Source organism: Psittacula echo, assembly GCF_963264785.1.
Source record: "Psittacula echo genome assembly, chromosome: 7".
Lineage (NCBI taxonomy): Eukaryota > Metazoa > Chordata > Aves > Psittaciformes > Psittacidae > Psittacula > Psittacula echo.
The window spans coordinates 37,808,766-37,832,060 of NC_137740.1; the positions used below are offsets into that span (position 1 = coordinate 37,808,766).

Genomic DNA, 23,295 nt, shown 5'->3' on the forward strand with positions numbered 1-23,295 from the left:
CTGTGATTTTCATTCAAGACTGTAAATTGTGTAACTAATATAAAATTTGTTCTTCAAAATAACATTAGATAATATACAAATACGTAAGAGCAAGATTTTGAAAGTGTATATATGCGTTGCATGTGTTTTTGTATTATCCTGATAGTGCTGAATTGCCCTAAACTAGAGTACTATGAAACCCCAAGCAAGTCTGTTTTCTATTGAGTTACAATGAGCTTTGATCCCATTACGTTTAGTTTTAGTCTTTTTCACAGAAATATGCATTTGGGCAGTGTAACAAAAATAAATTTTTTTTAATGTGCTGTCTCTGTTTTGTCTACCTTTGTTAGTCATGATTCTGAATTTTTTGTAGCTCCATAAAAGACTAAATATTAAAAATAGGTTTCCTATGGAGTTATGTTGTTGACCAATTCTTTCCAAGTTGGCATGTTTTAATTTATTGGAATTGGTTAATGTAACTTCTGGAAGGAAATGAAAATGTGGATCATCTATGGAAGTAATAATGTATTTAAAGAACTGCATCAGTGTTTCATTTTTTCAGGTTAAAAATTTATATGGGACAGTTTGTCATACAGTTTGTAGTTCTTTGGTCTAATAATTGTAAATATGTGCTTTATTTTTGCAGAATTTTAGATATTCTCTGTTTTGCTTTGTTCTTCTAATACATAGCTTTATACCTTACATTGAGGTTGTGACTTAGTTCTTGATAATTCACATTAATTACTGGGGTCAAGTCCAACAAAAGTTTAAGGCAGCAACAGGAATCCTTCATAGTTCTATGCTTCAGTAGCTGTGTCAAGGGTAGTTTCTCCTCTTCAGGTAAACTGCCCTATATTCACATGTAGCACTGGATTTCCTTACCTGCTGTTAGACATACTGTCTCTGGTTTGTAGAGTATTTTGTGGAATCCTGTGGGGTAGGAATTGAAAGCCTAATAAGTCTTATATTGTAAATTACTTATTATACTTAGTAAAATTTTGGCAGGGGGTGGGGGGAAAGGATGAGTATGTATATAGACATACATACATATATATTTCCCACGAGCTAACTCCAGATATGTGTGGATATTCTGGTGTTTCTAATGAAACTAAGTATGGGTTTGCTTTGTATAACTGATTTTTTTAAATCTTGTAAGATTCTGTTTACCTTCCATTGCATCAGAGAATTAATAGTAATTTTTCTGATGAGAAGTTCCTGGGCAGTTTGCACTGAAGTGTCAGTTCGTCACTCAGATGTAGTGAGAGTTGATTGCCAGCTTTTAATGGACATTCTGACTATAATATATTTTCACAAGCCAGCTATCTCTGCACTAATGTAAAATGTCCTGTGGGACACAAGGAAAAGTGACCCTTCACTGGAGAAAGAGAAAAAAAAAATTAAAAAAAAGAAAAATAGAAAAGAGTAGAGGTCCTTACTTTCAGAGGACCTGAACCTTTCTGTGTTGGCCTTGGATGATAGTCTGGTTCTAGCATAATCATTGTGGTTTATATCAGTTGGGACATAAAAGAAGAGGAGCATGTATTTGCTGTTAGTCCATTCTGCACTCTGATTCATGGAATGGATTGTAGGGGAGATTGCACATTTTCTTTTCATAAAAAAAGGCAAAATAATAGCCACAGACTGTTTTTAAAGTCGGTGGATTAGGTATGCTATGTGGATTCTGACATCATGGGGAGGTTCAGCAGTATCAGCTTTAGCTTGGTTTATGTCAGTATTCCCTGTTCAAAACTCCACATATGGAGCCGAAGCAGAGACAAGCCAGGATCCTTTGCACAGCTGACATCAGTATTACTCTTATAATTTAAAATACAGGAAAATACTCCTTCTTCACTATGTATTTTTTCAAAACAATTATGGGATAACCATTTTTAATTTACTTCCTTCAGTCCAGAAATAATAACAAACTAGATCTTTTGTATTGAGTCTTGGAGCATCAGTATTGCAGATGTTAAAAAGACCGTCCTTGTTCCTGGGACACAGAGTTCTCTGAATCTGCTCATTGAAATAATTTCACCAACATCTCAAAATCCTACTCAGTTTCTATTTATGGAAGTCAGACAGTAGTCAATGACCATAGTACTTAATCTTTTTTACTACATTGTGCAATCAGAAAAGGGAAGCTTAAGTTATTGTGTTTATGTATTTATTTAATATAATGAAACTTCTATAACTACTAGGTTTGTTCTTGGATTTGTTGAATTGAATAAAAAAATAATTATGACGGAGGAAAAGTATAAGCCAAACAGTAATACCACAGTATAATATTGCAGTTAATGTTCGAAAAACATTCATACGGTCATTCATATAGTCATATTCATACTCTGTTTTAGTTTTCTTTTTAAATTCAGTGCATCTAGGAAATACATAACAGATACTTTGTTTTTTTAAAATTGTTCTATCTTATAAATGGAGAGCTAAATGATTTTTATTAACAACATTTTGTGTACATGATAAATGTACCAGACATCGGCAGAGAATATGAATCATTGGAGTGGTCTGAATTATACTGAGAGCTTTCAGAAATAACTGGAAAATAAAACTTTAATTGCTTTATATATATATATATATATAAAGGTTATAATCTGGAAATATTTTACACAGTATTTCAAGTACCTGGAAAAAAGACTTGTGGTTTAAAAAAGTAGTTTTGGAAATGTATTCTCTCAGAGCTGCAGTGTATTTGCTATGTACGAAGTAGCAGCACCGAAGCCACATTCTTTAAGCTCCTTAAACTGGTTCTTAGCTGATGGCTTGATGCCCCTTTATTCTGACTGATGGGTAGATTCTTGATCTAAGGGAAATGACCTTAAAAACAGCCTTGTCTTTTTGGGAGGATCCCAATATTCAGTTTTGAAATAGTACTGCTTGAAACTGTTCTCGGACAGATCACATCTGGCCAGCTGTGAAAAATATCTCTCAAATGCAGGACATTTATAGAGTGTTCTCTGAGTGTGCTTGTTACTGTCATTTCTTCTACAACCTCAAGAGCTTACTCATTTGCCATGTAAGGATGTCAGACATAGTTAAATAGTATGCTTCTAATTACTATAGAATGTTTCATACAAAATTCAGCCCATTGAGACAAAAGAATTAGGTTGTGGCCTTTTCTCCAAAAATTGCAATTGCCTTCCCCAACTGCAGATCATATAGACAGGGAATGGCATGTCTATCAGCCAAGAGGCATGGAAGCTGAAGCCTTAAAATTGAGTGCTTGAAATTGGAAGTTCAGTCCGTGCCAACATTGTCTTTCACTCTCCCTTACATGAGTAGGCAGTAAAAGAGCCTTAATGCGGGAGGTCATCTTATATAGTATTCTGCAAATCATAAGCACAACTGGAAGGTTGAATTTCATCCCATTGTGTTTCCTTGCTATTGAACGTTTAAATCTGACACTTTTTTTTTTTTACTGTAATTCTGATTTCATGACAACTTTGTGTGAGAGACTTACTGTTTCTTGGGTTTCATGTGTACTGCAAAAGAAATCAGAATATGAAATGTGTTAGATACATTAGGTGAGCATTTTCTTCCAACTGTCTCCCCTTTAGTATAATATCATGTATCCAAAAGTCATGAGAATCTGATGTCTACATTTAACTTCAGTCATGTTTTTTCTTACTGATTTGATTTGAAGATTTCACATGTATTTGAATGTACAGGTAGTTCTTCAACTGCTTAAAGTTTTTTAGAATATTATATTACATAGCTCTGAGGAGCTGAGAGTTGCTTCTTGGTTTAAAACCTGATTTAATGCCTTCCTAACAGTCCTTAAAAAGTTTATTTAATTTGTTGTTATCCATGGTCAGGGAAACAGTTGTTTGGAGATTCGGGATGATTTGTATGAACTCTGTTTCTGATATACAAGAAAAAGAAAGCAAGTGTCTTGGTCAGAAAAATCTTCTAGTTTTGATAAACATATATTATGGTCTGAAAATTCTTCCAGTTTTTTACAAGAGTGTATTAATAAGTATCCAGATAAAATGTAGGGAAGTCTCATATATAAGGCTGGAGGAATTTAGGAATAAAGTTCTTTGCTGGAGGAAATTCAAAATCAGATTTAGTATAAATGGAAGCTTCTCTCATAACTACATTCATGCCATGGATCAGAAGGAAAAAAGCAAATGCTGGGTTTAATACCTCTTCCTTGTTCTTTGTGCTAGGGGGATTTATAATTTTATTCTTTGCAATGCTAACAGCTTGAAAATATGGGATGATGTCAAAGGTTAAGAAATCACATGCTGCTTCATTAACGGTCTTCCTCTGCTTTTGCATCCTCATTGCACTGGAGCAGGCAATTCCATATTGCTGCGTGGGCAGGATGAGGGGCAAAGTGTCCTGGGCAGAGGCAGACAAGGAATTAAAATGTTAAATGCAACTTACAAGCTGTTGCTAGAGAGTATAAAGCTCCTTAGTTATTTTTATTAAAAGCATCTTTTATGAGCCAGCCCACAGTTTTCATAAACTGCTGTGTAATCTCTGGTATCCTTTGCCAGAGTCTGGCTAGCTGCCTGTATCCTGGTCCCTGAATCCCTGCTGATCTGCAAGGTTTGTAACTGCTGCTTTCATATCTTTCTCCTAGCCAAACAATTTTGGGCCTCCATTTAAAAAGCAGCAAACCAAAGTGATAACCATGTTTTAATAGCTGTAGATGGTGTAAACCAGTAGTAGAAGATGAAGGAAGATACTGGCCATAGTATGCAGAAATGAATTATTTAGGTCTAAGCAAGACTTTCCACCTTGCACAATCCAGTTAGCAAATACACAATACAGAAAGTTTTGTCTACTATTTGAATTTGTAGCTGCATAGGAAAGCAGGTACACTGCTTGCTTTGATAGTAGGGTTCTGAAATAAAGTTATTTGACATGTTCCTCCACAACAGTAAACTGTGATACTCCTCTGTGCGCCCCTCTTAACTAGTCTAAGATAAATGTAATGCACAGAACTATTGTTTCTAGCTCTCTCCAGAGCTAGACCCAGTATCACTACTTTGATTGCAGTATTGTTTCAATTTGTTGCTTTTATTGAAAGCATAACAACTGAAAATTTTTAATACATCCTTCCCCTGTACAACAACATAGACTAGAGAAAAAGATAGGCAAGGTATCAAGCTGCTTTTTTATGTTAGGAAGAGAACAGTATTCAGGCTTTGCTTTCAGAGCTTTCCTAATTCACCAGTTGCCTTATGTTGGAAGCACAGAGAAGCAACACAAGAGCTTTGCAATTCTCTGTATGCTGGGATAGGAGTACCTTGTTTAAATAGTCAGATTTTGCCCAGGCCTTGCTCCTTCTATATTCAGGAACTGCTGTCAGTGCAGCATAAACTGAATGCATTACACTTAAGACCATAGCTCCTTGCACTTGTGTAACCAATATAATTGGTTCTAAGTACATTTGCTTGACTTTTATGTATTGATAGTCTAGATTTATAATAAGTATACTTTCAGTGTATCGTGACCAGATAACTTCTGGTTAATGTACTTTAGGCATTGCGGCATTTTTCATTTCTGCCATACCTGATGGCTTTCTTTTTTGTATCCCTGTTTGTTAAGAGTCTGGCTTAAGACATCTCTTTGGTCAAGCAGTAATATAAAGTTAGTTCATTGACATTTCTTAGAAAAATGTAAACTTGCAAATCTATTCATTACAATGAATCATTTCCAAAAAGTACTAAAAGCATTAACAACTCTTTTCTCTTTTCTGCAAGTGGTCTTACACTTTAGAGAAACCAAACACTGGCAGCATATATAATATTGCTTGGTCTATTGATGGCACTCAACTAGCTGGCGCATGTGGTAATGGACATGTCATTTTTGCCCATGTTGTGGAGCAGCGCTGGGAGTGGAAGAACTTTGAAATAACTTTAATTAAGAGGAGAACCATGGAGGTAATCTTTACAGTTCAGATCTGTGCATTCTCATTATTAGCTTTCTAAGGCTTTTTTTAATACAAAATGGCTATTTTTAATCCTTGACATAACATTATGCTTTTTTTCCCTATGTATATATGACTGAAAGCATTTAAGATCATAAAATGGCCAGATTTAGCAAATGGTATAAATAATTATCAGTTGTACAGAAGATCAGATCAATGTAAACCAAACCATACCACCAGATGGACCAGGATTACATAACTCAGAAGTACTTCATCTTCTAGAAAAACGCAAAGCTCATTTGAAGAGCATGTGAAATTAGCTGTGAGAGGCCACTTACAAGAGAGCACATCTCAAGTGTAATGAAGATGTAATGAACATCTCAAGTAATGACGATGTTTATGCTGAAAACAATACAAATGCGTTGGCCAAACCAAAGCATCGTATTAAATAGTATTACAGTAACTGTCAGCAAAGATGAAGCTGCATAACCAGGTGTGGATAATACAGAGTAGTTTACTTAATCAGCATTCATGAGTTGTTTGAGGCACTGATGCATTTTGTGGTCGCTAATACTTTAGTAAGGTTTACAGTATACCTGTTGCTAATGAGGCATGATGAATGTTGCCATCATAGGGCATTTCCAGATAAGTTTGGTTGCTGACTATAACTGTAAAGAGTTGTAATGTGCTTTTCTGCACCACATACTGTATTACAGCCTAGAATCAGATTCTTCAAAGCTACAGAAATTTGTCGTGTATCATATAACATGCATCAGGCACCTGCATGGTGCTTCCAGCTGAGTACTGGGCAATAGGCATTGACCTCAGTGGGAGCTGCCAAGTCTCAGCACTGCTGGAAATGAAACAGGCCCCTACATGTGGTTTTTGGATCCTTCTTTTGAAAAATCTTGGCCTGAATCCACATTTAGGTTACCAAATATCTGGGAATTAATACAAAAATATGAATTTTTACCATCTAATTTGCCCTCTGTGTTCCCAGACACTGACTCACAACACTCATTCTCTGAACACGGGGATAATATAAGATTTCCATTCTTACAAATTTTCCAGATTACACATTTGGTATTGGATACTTGGCCAATATTTTAAATATCCAAGTCAAGTTCTTAAATTCCTAATTAGGCCCTTAAATGTTTTTTTGGGTCTTGATTCTTTTAATCTTGAATATGTTACTGGGAAAAGTTGTAACAACAGAAATGCTGTATTGCAATTTGGTCCGGTGGGTGGGTGAACATGAGTCAGTGTCTGGGAACACAGAAGACAAATTAGCAGGTAGAAATTCATATTTCTTCTTTCATTCCCAGACATCGACTCGTAAGAGATGGGCTCTGTGAATAATCTCCAGGGTGTTTGAATATGCAAACAACTGAGAAAGTATAGCTGACCCTTATTCGGGTCTAATTTTTTATTTTATTATTTTATAATAAGTATTTATAAATAAAAATAATGTAGGAAAATATTACCTACAAAATTGTTTAGGATGTATTACTTTTTTCTGAGTACTACAGTAGCTCAGTTAATTATGGACATACTGCTGTAGTGGACAGAGCAATTAATATGTCTTTGGAAATAGTTTCTAGGCTTTCATAATAATTGAGTTCAGTCCTTGTTTTGCAATTGGTTGCATAATGGAGAAAATGGAAAAGAAGCTACCACCCTCAGAATGGTGACATCTTAAAAATACTCCAACCACAAACCCAACAAAATAAACCCCAAATAAACAACCAACCAACCTCCCTGTCATACAGTATCTCCTTAGAGTTTAGCTGCCTAAAATCTTTGAGCTCAAAAAAACTTTGTCAATTATAGGCAGACTGTGATTTTCTTGAAACATTGTTTGAGTAAATTTTCACAGTAATGGCAAAGGCACAGCCTGTTCACCAAGGCCAGCTCTTAAATTTCCCTTACTTCAGAGTGTGCTACCATTAAAATATGTGCTAGTTATTCAACATCTAGACAATGTATCTATCCAAATCTTGGATGTTGCTGAATTGTTTTGATGGGATCACTGAAATATTATATTTCAAATATTTAGATAGTCAGCAACTGAACACTGAGTCTTGAAATGGGAATTTTCACACTTCCCTGATCTCAGATGGTTTTCTCAACCGCTTGTGTAGTATTCTGCTTATACCTTATGTATTCCAAATGCATGTTAATTACTGCTTTCTTTTAAGGAACTCCATCCAGCTCTTCATTGTTTATTCAGAGTTTATAGAACCTTTGAGTTTTCATCACTGCTGTGAAAGTTGCTGTTCCTACGTAGATATGTCCTGCTAATGGCATAGTAGTACCAGCATGTACTTTTAATAAGACAGAAAATGGTATTTCACTAGTTAGTTTTCATTTCAGTTATTGTCATTTTATTCAGCCACAATTTTCTTTTGATTAGGTGCACAATGTCATTAATGATGCTGTAGATCTTTTGGAATTCCGTGACAGAGTTATTAAGGCCTCTTTGAACTATGGGCATTTGGTTGTTTCAACTTCTCTTCAGTGTTACGTGTTTTCGTAAGTAAAATAAATTCATGAAGCTGTCTCAAGTTTAACAGTTGTAAGGAGTAGCAGAAACATTATTTAAAGTGCAGTAGCTAATTTTTTATTTTTTTATTTTTAACTAATTGAGAAAACTCTATGGAACCTAGCATTGTCTACAACAAACTGTGTTGGAGTATAGTTGCCCTCACCCTGTCATCCTTTCAGCTTCTTGTTGGTGCTATGACTGCCTGTTTATTTGGCTACAAAAATTTGGCAGCCTTTCTTTTCATATAGAGGCAGCAGGAATAGTGGCTGGATGTATCTGTGCCTCCGTCTAGAGACTCCTTTTTTTGGATATTGCTTCTGGCATGCCATTATTTTGGAATAGAATAGGAAGGATTCAATCCTGCATCACGTTTTAAGAACATGATGCTGTTTCATATGTTGATACTGCTTCTGGCATGCCATTATTTTGGAACAGAATAGGAAGGATTCAGTCCTGCATCACGTTTTAAGAACATGATACTGTTTCATATGTTGATATTTAAACTTTACTCCTAAAGGCATTTACCTCTTCAGTGTCATGACTAATGCTAAACAATAACACAGCCTGTAATAGGGCACACAGGAGAGAGGCTCTTTCCTGCCTCCAGATGACTGTACAAGAACTGAACCACAATTCAGAAATATTAAAAAAAAACATTTGTAAGTATGATTTCACTGCTTACTATGACTTCTAGGTTAGCCGCTGGTAGTGTGAAGGGATGCAAACATGAAAGCAGAAGTGTTACTGGATGATACTGCGTAGTTGTCAATGTTACTTGGCTTCCCAAATGCTATTTGCCTTTTGAAGACCTCCCTTTTTAGGAATGTTAGATGATTAAAATGTGTATGTTTTACTTAGCAAATTCAACTTTGTATTTTCAATAATATGTGAAGATGAACGGTCTTAATAAATGATGACTTTATTTTTTCAGTGTAAAGAACTGGAATACACCACTGATCTTTGACTTGAAGGAAGGAACAGTTAGTTTGATTCTACAAGCAGAAAGGTAGCTAAATTATTGTAATGCTCACTGTTAGATGTGCATGTGCGTTTCCTCAAACTTTGCTCTATAACATAAGCACATATTGAAATACTAGAAATAGATGAAAAGTCTACAGTATTTTTAAGTAGCATGTGAAGGCTTAGCTGGTATATTTGCCATAGGTCTGTGATGTTGGTAATGAATCTTTCATATGTTATGTGTGTTTATATTCTCATTTACAGAAGAAAGTATATTTTCTGACATTGTGCTAATATCTGGGAGGGGTTATGTTGTATATTACTTTTTTAGCTGGAATATATTTTATATAAATTATCTTTTGTCTCCAGTTTTTATTAAAAACATGCCAGGTATGCCAGATAAATAGAAAATTTAATTTTTCTTACATATTTGTATTTATATTTGCAAGAAATTACTATTTTTTCTCAATTTAAGAAAACTTTAATCTGTAATTCCTGAAAATTATTTGTCAAAGAGATCTTTAGGTGTGCTTTTATATAAAGTCTTTCAAAGCACTAAGAATAAAAGCAGAAATAAAAAATCTTGAGGTTTTTTTATAGTATTAATTCTCATGGACAAATACTGTTGGACAACTATCTCAGCAAATTGCAGCACAATGCTTACAATTTTGAGTCAAGCACTTATGTCCTAGCCTGCAGAAATATTGCAGTGGAGAACAGGTAAACAAGTGGACAGGATTTTGAAGATTGGTTTCTAGATTTGGAATTTTGCACTGCCAGTTAAAAGTAAATTGTGAAAACCTGGCACATATTCTTCAGCAGTGGAGGTAATCCACAGAATTGAAGCTATGGTTTTGGTGAAACCAGTCAACCTCGACAGTTGCATGTACAGACAGTGGTTCATTAAAAGTATCTTCTATTTGCTTTACATTGAAATGTAGACATACTAAAGAAAATAATACAGGTAATACTATTTCAAAGCTAGCTGTAACCATTAAAGTTGTTCCTTACATGTATGCACACAGAGTGTTGTCTCATGGGGTGACGTATAGGGAGTACTGTCTGCAGCTTTATGCTTTGTCATCAGGAGTTATATAATACCTATAACAGATAAAATCATAGTGATTCCAGATAGTAAGTATTTCTCATGGAAGAAGACCATGTTCACGTTAAAATGGAAATCTTCCATAAAAAGCTTTTAGTATATCAGGTTTGAAATGTAAGGCTTAGAAGTTACGTAGTTTAACTCAAAGCATTTGCAGGATAATTAGACAGTTGCCTTCTAATTGTTGAAACTGTCATTATGCTCTTCTGTATTACTTAATGGTATACTTTATTGTTGGGGTTTTATTTGTAGGCATTTTCTTCTTGTAGATGGTGGAGGACTTTATTTATATTCATATGAAGGAAGATTAATTTCCTCTCCAAAATATCCAGGAATGAGAACAGACATTTTAAATGCCCAGACAGTATCTCTGAGTAATGATACTCTAGCAGTAAAAGACAAAGCTGATGAAAAGGGTAAGTTCTGTGTTCTGATAGTTTCATGTTTGCTAATAATTCAGGATGAGATTTTCAGCATCTTCACGTGTAACTTTACTTAGCATAGTGATGCTGAAATAAAAAGCATGAAGCATAAACAATTTATCTGTGGTATAAATTAAAGATAATAGTTATAAAAATTAATTAAAATGATGAGTCTTGCTTAACAGTTATTAAAAAACTTAAAGAGAATGATTGTTATGTCTGTGAATTTACGGTTGTGTGTAATGCATCAAAGAACAGTGGAATGTTTGCAGCAAATACTTGAACAGTAGATTCTTGCTCTCTGGTGTGATTGTCTAAAGAAGCACTTCAGCAACTTTTTCTACTTGACTCCTGCTCTTAGAAACTTCCAATACAGTAGTTGTGATTAATTTCAGTTTTCAGATATTCTTTAGTTTTTTTGGGGGCTGTATTTTTACAGCATGTAAGTTTTATATGCAGCTAATATGACCGTAGTTAGGAGTCTGCAATGTTCTGTCTCAGTGTTGTGTTCTGGAATATTTTTGTTCTTAAATTTTGTGTTTTGGCATCAGAAGCCTGTAATTCTAAAACATAACATGGCCAAATGAGCTTCAGGTAAGTTTTGGCATTAATGAGTGGTACAGGAATATCTTTTTGTCAGTTAGCTTTTTTCCTTTTCTCTATGCCTTGAGGCAAATGTGTAGGTTTGCTAGTGCAACAATTTAAATTTTAAGTGTCTGGAAGAGACAGATGCTTCTATTGCTGGAAAACCCATGGCACTATGACTTTTGACTCCTTAACTGTGCCATTTATAGGCTGTACAGATATGACAGTGCAGGGCGGCAGTACTATCTATAGCTGCATTTCTCTTGCGATACGGCCAGTAAGGGGATTACTGGTGGGAGCAACTGTTTGTGAGAGGTGCTGTTATTGCAGAGTGAAACAGTGAAAACTTCCTGCCTGTGGTTCCAGCTGACACTTAACTCAATCTACTGTCTATCTATAACTGCTATCCTAGACTTAATGATTAGATTTTAAACATTCAGAATTTTAGAATACTTTGTTTTGCAGCAAAGAACCACCATATTTATCTACTTTTTGCTATAGAGAAAAACCTTTCAGTGTGAAGTACAAAAGAAGATCCCTGGCAAGGAGTTAGTCCTTTAGCGCTGATTACATAGTTGTTTTTCTCAGCATTTAACCTGCCAGGTAAACTACTTGGTGAATGAATAAAACCTTTCTAACAATCCATTAAAATATTCCTCCCCAAGCAAGTGAAAAGTGAGGTGGGGTTTTTCTCACTTCTGTATTACAAAGCATTTTTGCTATTCCATACAGCTTTAATTTTTTTTCTTGTATGTCTTTATCTTCTGTGTGAGGATATTTCTTTTATTCTTAATTATTTTTAGAGGCAGTATGTATTTTTAAAATAATTTTTAGAAGTAGTAATATAACTGCAATGTGTATTTTATTGTTAAGGAAAATTACTTCAGAAAAATATTATTCTCAAGCACCAAGACATAAAAGCTGTGTAATAACTAGAATGGATTTTAATCAGCAAAAACATATTTCAGTGTAAATTATGGAGCAAAAAAGCACAATAGTTTACAAAATAAGGTTAAGTGATAAATTGTATTTTATTTCTGATCTTGTTTTACTCTGTCTATATTACACCAGTGTGTGTATGTATATTACTTAATACACATAATACAGAGACTTTGTTTTATTGTCATATAGACACCTTGAGGCAGTCAGAATAAAAACAATAGAAGTATTTTAAATAAATTCAGGTTATATAAAAAATTAATCTGTAAGTGTTAACTGCTGTCTATGTGCATGCATATTTAAGATTGTGATGATAAACTCACTTGCTTGCCCCTTTCTCCTGCCCATTTTCCTGAACAGACTTCAAAGCATCTCCATCTCCCAACCCTTCCTATGAGTGTCCTGAAAATCATGTCAGCTGGTTTTATGAGCAGGCTAATCTTCACCAAACCTGTGATTTAGAGAGGCAGGGTTTCTGGCTATGTTTTCCAGATGAGCTCTCCAAATGATCCTGTTGACAGCAGCTTCCATCAGGGCAATGAGTAGGGGTGGGGTTTTGTCTTTTTTTAGATGTGAGCCCTACTAATAGTGATAAAATACCTTATAGTATGCCAGTACATGGGAAAAAAGATTCTTGGCAAAGGAAACCATGTCTTATCTATGCCTGTTTATTCTTCTCAACTCACTCCAGCAGACGCATTTTTTTCCTTTGCCCTATTTTGAGGGCATAATGTGCTGCATTATAGAAGTATCTATAATAGCTTAGTTTGATACAGGAAGCAGTTTACGTGTTGTGGCATGGAGCTCTCTACAAGCTAATTTACTGTTGAAACAGGGAAATGTATGACTTGCTATGCTTCAGTGTTGTTACTTGGATATTCTTCCTCTTTTATTAAAAGAAAAAAAGATTGGTACCTCTGTGCTTACAGCCCTTCAGTCTCTAATGAAGCTGAAGAGGGAGGTGGGCCTGTTCTCAAAAGGGATCTGGTGACCCTACGAGTGGTTATTCCATGATGATAGAACATGTGTTGAAAGACACACAGTAGCTGTTCTCTTTCTCTGAATGTTCAAAGTGAGAGAATGCCCTTTTTTTATATCTTTAATTTATACGTTTAAAAAAGAGATATATTTTAGGTTCTAAATGATTGTAAAGTGATGTGGAGTTTTTCCAGATTTGGGGGAGGGTGGGACAACGCCAAAACAAAACAAAAACCAAACCAAAAACTAACACCAAACTTATTTTCTGAAATACCTTAATAAACGTTGTAGGTTAATGAAAAATTTTACTTGTCAATTAGGTGCAGTGTTTTTCTTTAAAACTCTTTTAATCTTACTTCCTACAGCTAGTATAGTAGCAGTAAAATTGGCTTGTATAATTAGATCAAAATAAATTTCATGCAGGGAGCCGTGCATAAAAGTGAGAAAAATAACACTTCTCAGGAACAACTAGTTTTCTTTCATATATTTAGCCTGCTGCCAAGACCAACATGTGTGCAAAACTTTCTTTTCTTCCTCTGCAAACTCAACCAATGCTTTCTGAACACCTGCTTTTACAGGTTTGTTGGGTTTTGTTGGTTTGGTTTTGGTTTGGTTTGGTTTTGTTTTTGTTTTTTTTTTTTTGACCTCAAACAAACATCCTGTATCCTGGTGAAAGATGCACAGCTGCATTAACATGTTAACATCGCCATCCTTTGGAATGATGCTGTATATTCATCCTATATTGTATACTTAGAGGTAATATGTTGAAACCACAGGTGAGACGCATTATTGAACAGCTGAAATGTTTCTGTCAAATCAGTGTTTTCTAGGAACTAACATGGAATCATGTGCTTTAAGTTACAGCTGATGTTCCTCATAATGTTACTGTTTTCTCTAGGTTTAGATACCTACATCTGTCTGAATTTGTGTGTATATTATTCACAGACTGTATATAAAGTATGGATGGATGTGTGTGCATCACACGTATGTGTGTGTATATACATACAGACTGAAACAAAGAGAAACTATTTTTAGACAAGTTGCAAATCTGAGTCTTCATTGGATATCCCAGAAATACAGATGATGATGGTTTTGGGGATGTTGAGAAGATTTTTTTCTGAGGGTGGGGCAGGGAAAGAGTGAAACAAATGCAAAATCAAAATAATAAAATTCAAGTATATCTAGGTAAAGTAGATACTTTTTGAGGAAGCCAGTTATAAATGTATTAATGACAAGCAGAAACCCTAAACTGCCCTGGAAGAAAATATGCCTAAGGATCACTGGATTAAAAATAAAAAATAGAGCAATTATTAACAAAATACAGAATTCTTCTGAAGAATGTTTTTCTCAGTAGTTCAAAGGACATCTTTCTATATATTTGATTCTAATTCCTTTAGGAAAATGTATCAGTCAATGGTATTGCTTCCTAAACTTACATGCTCATCAAAGTTGTGGGTTAAGATTGAGTAAATCTGTCAGCCTTGGTAACATTAATGTATTCAGAATGCAGAGTAGAGACTTGCGTCGGAACTTAGTGTCATTCCTGTAAATAACTTTTGAGCTGTGACAGGAAGTAAAACCTTAGTTTTCTCAATTCTTTCAGTCCATAATGTCATATTTCAATGGCTATCTATGCTCTGAAAATAATATTTGAGGATTTTCTCAGATCAGTCTGATTGCAAAATGAGACTATTCCTAAGCTCAGCAGACTATGGTGGTTAAGTTTTCCCCAAAGTAAGATTCTTTTTTCACCAGAGTATGAAAGTCAATGGTAAATCTAGTGCACACTTGCAGTAAATGATGCTCTATAAAGGAAAAGAACTGCTTGAAAAAATCTATTAAGAGCTGTTGCTTTTAACTGATAAACCATATAATTTTTTTTTTTATTCAGTTATCTACATATTTGAAGCTTTATCTGGAAAGCCACTGGGTGATGGAAAGCCTCTAACCCATAAGGTAAGATGAAGGATATAATGTGTCTTTTTAATTATATTTTGAAATTAAGAATCAGTAGTGGGTTTCCCCAGTAGTGGGTCTGATAAGCTATTAAAGGTTTACAGTCTGAGTAGAAAGGAGCTTGACAACTCTAGCTGACTCTTATATAATAACAAAAATCAGATTCTTCATGTAGCATTGATGTACAAAGGGACATACTATAAGATGTGTTCAGTTACTGGCATGTTTCCTGTGACATAAGAGTTTGAAACTACAGGTAAATTGTTTCGTTACACACTAAAACTAATCAACTGAATTTCCTTTGCATATACTCCAAAGCAACTTTTATCAGTGCTGATCTGTTGTCAATACTGAACAAAAGGAAAAGAGCATCAGGGATGTCTGTCTTCAGTCCGAGCTTTTACAGATTTTACTTAAAATAAAAATTGTTGCCTTAACTGCATTTTACTTTTCTTCACTCACCTGCTATACAACAAAAGCAAAACTAGTCAGCATTTTTTTAAGAGAGGAAGCATCTTTTAGGCAGCTTTTGCTTTGAGAATGCCACCTGTATTTCTGTAGTTTTGTAGTAAATTCCTAAACAGCTAACTCTGTTGCAGTTTTGGTTTAATCTGCATGAAATTCAGTTTATAGAATGCCTCATACAAACAGAGAAGACACAGTGTCTTCATGGTCCAGTTTTTCAAGAGTTTTGTGCCTTGGTTTTTTAGTAAAGCATTCATTTGTTTGAATATCAGATGCTTGCTGTGATATGAATATTCAAACTAAAAATCAGATATTTTCTTTTTCCTTTTCAGACAGAAATTGTAGAGATAGCTTTAGACCAGAAAGGACTTACAAGTGAAAGAAAAATAGCTTTTATTGATAAGAACAGAGATCTTTACATTACTTCAGTTAAACGGTTTGGAAAAGAACAGAAGATTGTCAAAATAGGTAAGAAAAATTCAAAATAATGTTTAAGTACAAGCTGTCAGGAAAATACATTTTTATTTAGTAAAGGAGACAAAATTTTGATTTTAATAATGAAATTGGACTTGAAGAAACATTAGAAATAGTCCTGTGGCTTTCATTAGATAGTGGTAGAAAACACTAGCATATTTTATCTAAATCCTGATAATTTTTCTATCAGTTATGTGTGAAGTGCTGGTTATTGCATTCCAGAGCAAGCAGCTAAGAGGATATGGGAGAAGGATGTATTCCTCAGAATTGTTCAATACAGAATCTTTCAGTCATTTTTCTTGCAAATGCAGAACTCTGAAGTTCATAATATTTTTAATTAAAAGTTGAAATGCTGTAAACGGGGGTGCATGATCCAGTAAGTGCGAAGGTGCAGTCTGACCATTGAGATAATTTTTATTTCAAGTCTTACAATTAAGTGCAAAAAACTCTATTATGAAAAGAACTTTCAGAAAGAGAAGTGAATTTGGCTGAAGGTTTGTAAGAGGTTACCTTACAAACTAGGTAGTGAAAAACAGTCCTTATAAAAGGAACTAAAACCAACCAAAAATTATACTTTTATTACAGTATGAGAAGTGTCCCTTTGTTTTGAATTTTCTTGTGGAAATGCATATTATTCTGTTATCTTTAAGGGACGATGGTTCAAACTTTGGCTTGGAATGACACATCTAACATTCTTTGTGGGATTCAAGATACCCGTTTTACAGTCTGGTACTACCCCAACACAGTCTATGTAGATAAAGATCTCTTACCAAAAACTCTGTATGAAAATGAGGCAAGGTAATATTTCCTTTTTGATCAAAGTCGTAGTAGTATATATTTTAACTTTTTTACTCATTCTTTAAAAAATTATGTTAATTTTGGCAGTTAAAGTAGAAACTAGTGTGCAACTTCTAAAATTCTTTTTATATTACTACTTATGATTAGGAAATGAGGAAAAAGTGTTTTATAGGGTATATCATAAAGTTTGGAGTTGAAATGATGATGCAAAGTTTAAGAGTACAATAACATCTTGAAGCAAAAGCAAAAATAATCATGTCTCATGAAGTATTGCTTTAGTAGTTTGTATAAAAAACAGAAAAGATCTGTTTAAAGTATCTGTTGGAAATTAAAAGTATTGAGATACTGGGTCACAGATAATATTATTTCCAGCTCAGCATGTTTACTTTACATGTTTACTTTAGCCTGTATGCATTGTGAAATTCTTCATGAAGACTACCTGAATTAATTATATCCTCATAAGAGTGATGAGAGCCCAAGTATTTTTTACTGAAAAATGTATTTGAAAATTTTTTCACATATACCCCGTTTGCATTTGCCTTACAGCCATTGAATGTGGTTAACTATAATTTTATTTTTAGAGAACGTTACAACTACCTGTTGGATTCAAATGTTAAATAACTAGGTGGTTAGATTCTTATATACTCTGAAAATGAAGTATAATCATGTTTTTTTAAAACAAAGATTTCTTTAAATTCTTAATAGTATTTTCAGTAAGAAAGAAGTGAATATTAACTTACCTTTCTTTCTCTACCCAGTGAATTTAGCAAAAATCCCCAGATTGTACATTTTATAGGAAATCTAATAACAATTAGAAGAGCAGATGGTTCACTTATTCACCTTAATATTTCACCTTATCCTGCGATTCTTCATGAATACGTTAGTAGTTCTAAATGGGAAGATGCTGTTAGACTGTGTCGCTTTGCAAAGGTAATTCTAATTCTTTGGAATGTTCAGATGTAATTTGGCTGTAATATTTATGTTTTCCAGTATTACTTTAATAATGATAATTGCATATCAGATGTTACATCTTATCTCCATTCTTGTGCTCCGTTGCTGATTATTTGGGGTTTGGCGATGAAAAATAATATATTTTTCATATTTACATAATATAACATAAATAATTTTGCAATTTTTGCTATACATAATAAAAATTCTTATTTTTATTCACAACAGAGTCCAGACTGATTGAACACAGGTACACAGAGAAGTTAGTAATAAACTTATATTTTCAGGACTAGGCTTTAATATAACTGATTAAAAATTATCTGCATCTCCACAGTTGCCTTGTATTTTTTCATATTTTTATTTCACTTGGTTTTGTTTTGTTTTCCTTTGCTTGCTATTGTATGTGTCTAGGCAACAGCAACAGATGAGGTGAGTCTGGCAGTCTTTTAAACAGGCAAACAAAAATCCCTCCACAACCCTGCTTCCTTTCCCCCTTTTACTTCTAGAAAAGAGTTTAGCACTTTCATGTGATTATCATAACCTTAAATGTGTATGTCATATATTTTTGTATTTGCATTATCAAATCAATACAGATCCCAATAACTTTTATTTTAAGTGGTACTCAAAATAGGTTTTTATTCCAGTATTGGGCAGTGGGTACTGGGATTTCAAATTTCAGCTACAGCATTATGTTAACTTTTTTGCGTTATCTAAATGCATCATCTTTAAAAATAAAATGTCTGTATCAGGTGGCAATATACAGTTCAAAGTATTTCCAATGAGTAACAAGACAACAGATTATCTGTGGAAAGAGGGAATAGCAAGACTTGCTAGTGAAAAATTTCTAGAAAATTTGTCATACTGAACTTTCGGCATTTTACTACCTTATTTTCTAAATAATACAGAAATGGGAAGAGAAACATGATGATTTTATGAGCATCATAAATGAGAGATGCTCATTTATGAGAAATGCTATGAGCATCTCTGAACAATGTTAGTTCTCCCAAATTACAGGCTACCAGCAGGAAGATTTATCTTACCTTGACTCATGGTAAAGAGTAGGAACACATGGCCAGAGAAGGAGCACATGCAGAGGCAGTGATAGTGAAACCACAGCCTTGGGCTAAATTACTGTATGTCATTAGCTTCAGTGGGTCTTATCAGTTTTATTTCATACTAAAGTGATTGTGAGACAGGGCATGGAAGTATGTTTTTAGAGCATACTCAATGTATCTGTGTATTCTGATTTAAATCAATAGTAATCCTATGCTGCCTCTAAAAACCAATTCACATTGCAAAATGTTTATTTTCAAATTGTTATTGACCATAGCAAGGTTGTGATATTATTATTACTACTGATTTTTCCTAATTCTTAATTCTAAATATAAAATGCACTGAAAATAGCAGACAGAACTTTTGAAGCTCTTACAGCCTCATCAGGTTCTACAGTTAAGTAATTATTTTCGTTTCTCTTTCATTTGTAGTATGTTTATGATAAGTTATTATCAGCATCCATGGTTCCATGGTTAGTCAGGTTAAAATAATTTTTCTAACTACAACCAGTGCTTTGGTTTCCAGCATAGTTCCACAAGTAGTGACAGCGAAATTGATGATGAGGTAATAAAGTGCTGCTATGCAAGAGTTTGTTACTGGCTGAGATGCTAAAAGCTAAGGATTCATTTAGCCACACTGTCAGTCTCAGCTGCTCACAACATCAATGCTTTCGTAACAAATTTCTGAGAAATAACTAAGTAGTGAGTTTCTAATAAGAGGCTTAGACTAAAAAATGCCGAAAATGTCACACTGAGAAATGTTGTATTGTCATACATTATTTTCAGGACTCGTATACTTCCTGTGAGAAGTTATTTTTAGCACAATAATAAATATTTTAAGTTTTAGGAGTTGCTTTTCTGTTAAAATTTCAGGATCAAACTATGTGGACATGTTTAGCAGCTATGGCAGTTGCCAACAAAGAGATGGCTACAGCAGAAATCGCCTATGCATCAATTGGTAAGGTAAGAAAATGGACTTTTTTTTTCCAGTTAAATTGTTGTAAATCTAATTTTAATAATGAATTTCCCTTATTAAATTGTTGTACCTCTCATTAACAGATTGACAAAGTTCAGTATATCAATTCCATCAAAGATCTGCCATCAAAAGAATCCAGGATGGCTCATATGCTGCTCTTCAGTGGAAACAGCCAAGAAGCTGAAACCCTGCTTCTTCAGACAGGCCTTATTTATCAAGCTATTCAAGTCAACATTAATCTTTACAATTGGGATAGGTAGTATTTCTTCAAACACAGTATGTTTATAAGCAGTCTTACGGAGGTATCTGTAAATTATTCAAGACGCTTGCTTTATTGCAGATATTTAGCTGACTAATTTCTTATCTGTAATTGCCCAGAGCTGTAAAAAGATGAATGAAATCATATGCTGATAATAACCAATGAAGTAACTTCCCATCATATTTAGAAGATACGAGTATTCTGTGGTTAAAGTCCAAAGCATGCTTGGAAGTATTTTTAAATAACATTTTCCTTTTTCATTATTGTTAACACAGAAAAGCCTTTAGTGATACCTCAAACTGTATGTGACCCTGAAAGAATTAAGGCTATTTTGAAATGTTTTGTTGCTAAAAATAGGTATGTGGCTATTCAGACTCCCAGCACTGTGTAGGTGGATGAAGTATGAATTAGGCCTGAGAAAGCAAAGTAGGGTTTTGTTTAAAGAAGAAATTCCTACATTTTCTAACAGAATCTTCTGAGGCCATTTACTACTAATTTCTCTGCTATTATATTTTTATCTTTGTGGACAAAAAGTTGTGGGTTTTTTTCTTCTACATAATGGGGGTTTTATTATGTTGCCTAATATGTATCATCTAAAAACTGTATAGATCAATCATAGAATCGTAGAATGAATCACAGAATGGTTTGGGTTGGAAAGGACCGTAAGATCATCTAGTTACAACCCCCCTGCCATGGGCAGGGATGCCTCACACCAAGTATTCCTTATGCCATTGAGAACAAAGCAGATGGGAGAGTGATCAATTACACTAATCCAATAACTAATCTGTACCGCTTACTGAATATTCATAAATGCTGTGTAGCATACACCATAGATGTGTACTATGACACTGTTCAGAAGTGATTCCTGACTGTAATGAAGTTATTAAAAATTATTACTTTTGCCCCTTTATGTTGAGAGTACTGAACTCTAACCATTCTGGTTTATTTTCTTGAACTAAAAAGACTTCTATTGTCAAATTCTAATGATATGATGAGGTTGTCAACAGAAATAGTTGCTAGCTATTTTTCATAGTATCATAAAGTAGACGGTCTCCTTCACTGGCTGCTTTTATTAACCTCCTGTGACGGATACTAATGTAAAACTACTTGACACTATAGATTAGGAATCTTTGCCTGCAGCTCAAATGCTTTTCAGCGTATTGTTTTGCAAAACCATGGTGATTGTAGTTGTGCCAGAGCATTTATATAGCCTGACAAGCCCGTTTCTGTTTTATTCCAGGGCCCTAGAACTAGCAGTAAAGCACAAGACACATGTTGACACAGTCCTGGCTTATCGACAAAAGTTCCTGGAGGACTTTGGTAGAAAAGAAACAAACAAAAGATTTTTGCAGTATGCGGAAGGTGTAAGTATTCCTCAGAATTATTCTCGCAGCTTTAGGTCAGTCTGTTCTTTGTAGCTGGTTTGGGACAGTGAGGGAAATTGCTCTGATCTGTTTTTTTTTTTCCTTGGTTCAAATGTGAGCACAAATCTTAAGATTTTACATCTGACTACAAGTCCATAGCTTGATGTGTGGCTACTTGGCTGGCATTAGTTGGGCATGTATTTTATTTGAAGGCACAAATATGGAATGTATATATTTAGTATCTGGTGAGAATTACATAAATGAAGGCATAGTTGTTTCCTGTGAACAGGGAGGTAGACAGGCAGGTTGAATGTGTACCTCTAAAATGTGTTCAGCATTTTAATATAATTTTATGGATAGTAGCAATAACAAACTTTGAAGATATCCATATATATATATTAAGAGTGAGCTATGAATTGTTCTGCCAAGTATGATAAATAGCTAAATATACAATTTCATCCAACCTCTGGAAATCATCTCCATCATCAGTAGGTCATTTTCATTTACTAGCATTTCACAGATCTTAAAGACTGAGGACAGGTCTTAATAGTTCATAAGATAGAAGTAGCTTAGATTCCACTTCAGTACTTCTGCACATTTCCTTTATGAGAGGCATCCACATGTGCACCTTAGACAGCAATTCCATTGGGCAGCCCTTACATCCTTCCTGCTCTTCCCCTTGCTCTTGCTAAGTGTTTTTAGGGTGAAGCTAATGAAGAGAGATGTGTACTTTGACTGTCTCAGATCTTTGCATCCAGCTGATGAATGAGGAAATACATCAGAGCTGTTAGCTGAGATGGTTTAATTGGACAGTGCCTATTACACTTTCAATAAAGCTAATGTAAGTCATTAGATTTTAGCACATCCAAGGATGTTTCATTTTGTAAACAAGAATAAAAGTCTGCACAATATCTAGCCTTGCAATGAACCATTCTGCAGTAGTTTATCCAGAAAATACAGGAAAATAGCAGAAGAGATTGCAAGCAGTCTTACTATGCAGCAGTTTCGACTGCTATGCTGGAAGTATGTCTTCTACATAGTTTAAATCCAATATTGAGAAAATATAATGTTAATCCCCTGATGCTTCTGAAATAGACTTTGTAGATAATACTGTCTTGTCTTGGAATCATCAAGAAAGCCATAGTTTCTGGAAGGTTTCCTTAGCAATAACACCTTGTCAGTGACCAATTGTGAGCAGTGGAGCTTGTTTCATCTCACAGTCTTGAAAGTTGGTCTCAAACTGCAGAAGGTTCCTGGATCTATGTTCTTGGAGGTCTTGTTGTCTGGATCTGAAACTAGGAGGTGCTTAATGAAGTGGATTTTAAAGCTCTTGCCTACAGTGGTAACTAAATTCTTAATGCAGCCTGTCAGACTGGTATAGCAAACGTAGTAGGAAATGTGAAGGGCATTGAAGAGAAAAGCAAGATTTGGTGCCGCTGTTCCTTCTCATGGAAAAAGAGAAGTCTCAATTTTCATTGCACCACCTAAAGCTCCTTGAGGCTTAAGTAAGGAGTTTTTACCTCATTTCTGTACTATAGCTGAAAGCGCTGACCTGCAATCAGATACAGAATCTAAACAATGTGCTTCATTGTTATATCTC

General features: G+C 34.5%; 1 protein-coding gene across 7 annotated transcripts in view; it reads left to right on the forward strand.

Annotated features, from left to right (window-relative positions):
* The window catches only part of IFT80 (intraflagellar transport 80), a 55,627-nt gene that overhangs the window by 27,632 nt on the left and 4,700 nt on the right, over positions 1-23,295 (forward strand). For 5 of the 7 annotated variants that reach the window (XR_013957447.1, XM_080623641.1, XM_080623644.1 and 2 more), the window contains 11 exons: positions 5,703-5,882; positions 8,283-8,401; positions 9,346-9,420; positions 10,732-10,895; positions 15,295-15,359; positions 16,157-16,292; positions 16,949-17,096; positions 17,855-18,026; positions 19,970-20,059; positions 20,156-20,328; positions 21,572-21,695. Coding sequence is in view for 6 of the 7 variants with exons in the window: in XM_080623641.1 (XP_080479767.1) it covers positions 5,703-5,882; positions 8,283-8,401; positions 9,346-9,420; positions 10,732-10,895; positions 15,295-15,359; positions 16,157-16,292; positions 16,949-17,096; positions 17,855-18,026; positions 19,970-20,059; positions 20,156-20,328; positions 21,572-21,695 (1,446 nt within the window). In the remaining variant the exon portion in view is untranslated. Of the gene's footprint in view, positions 1-5,702; positions 5,883-8,282; positions 8,402-9,345; positions 9,421-10,731; positions 10,896-15,294; positions 15,360-16,156; positions 16,293-16,948; positions 17,097-17,854; positions 18,027-19,969; positions 20,060-20,155; positions 20,329-21,571; positions 21,696-23,295 lie in introns of those variants that run through there. The other 2 variants (XM_080623645.1, XM_080623646.1) reach the window with 2 other exon arrangements.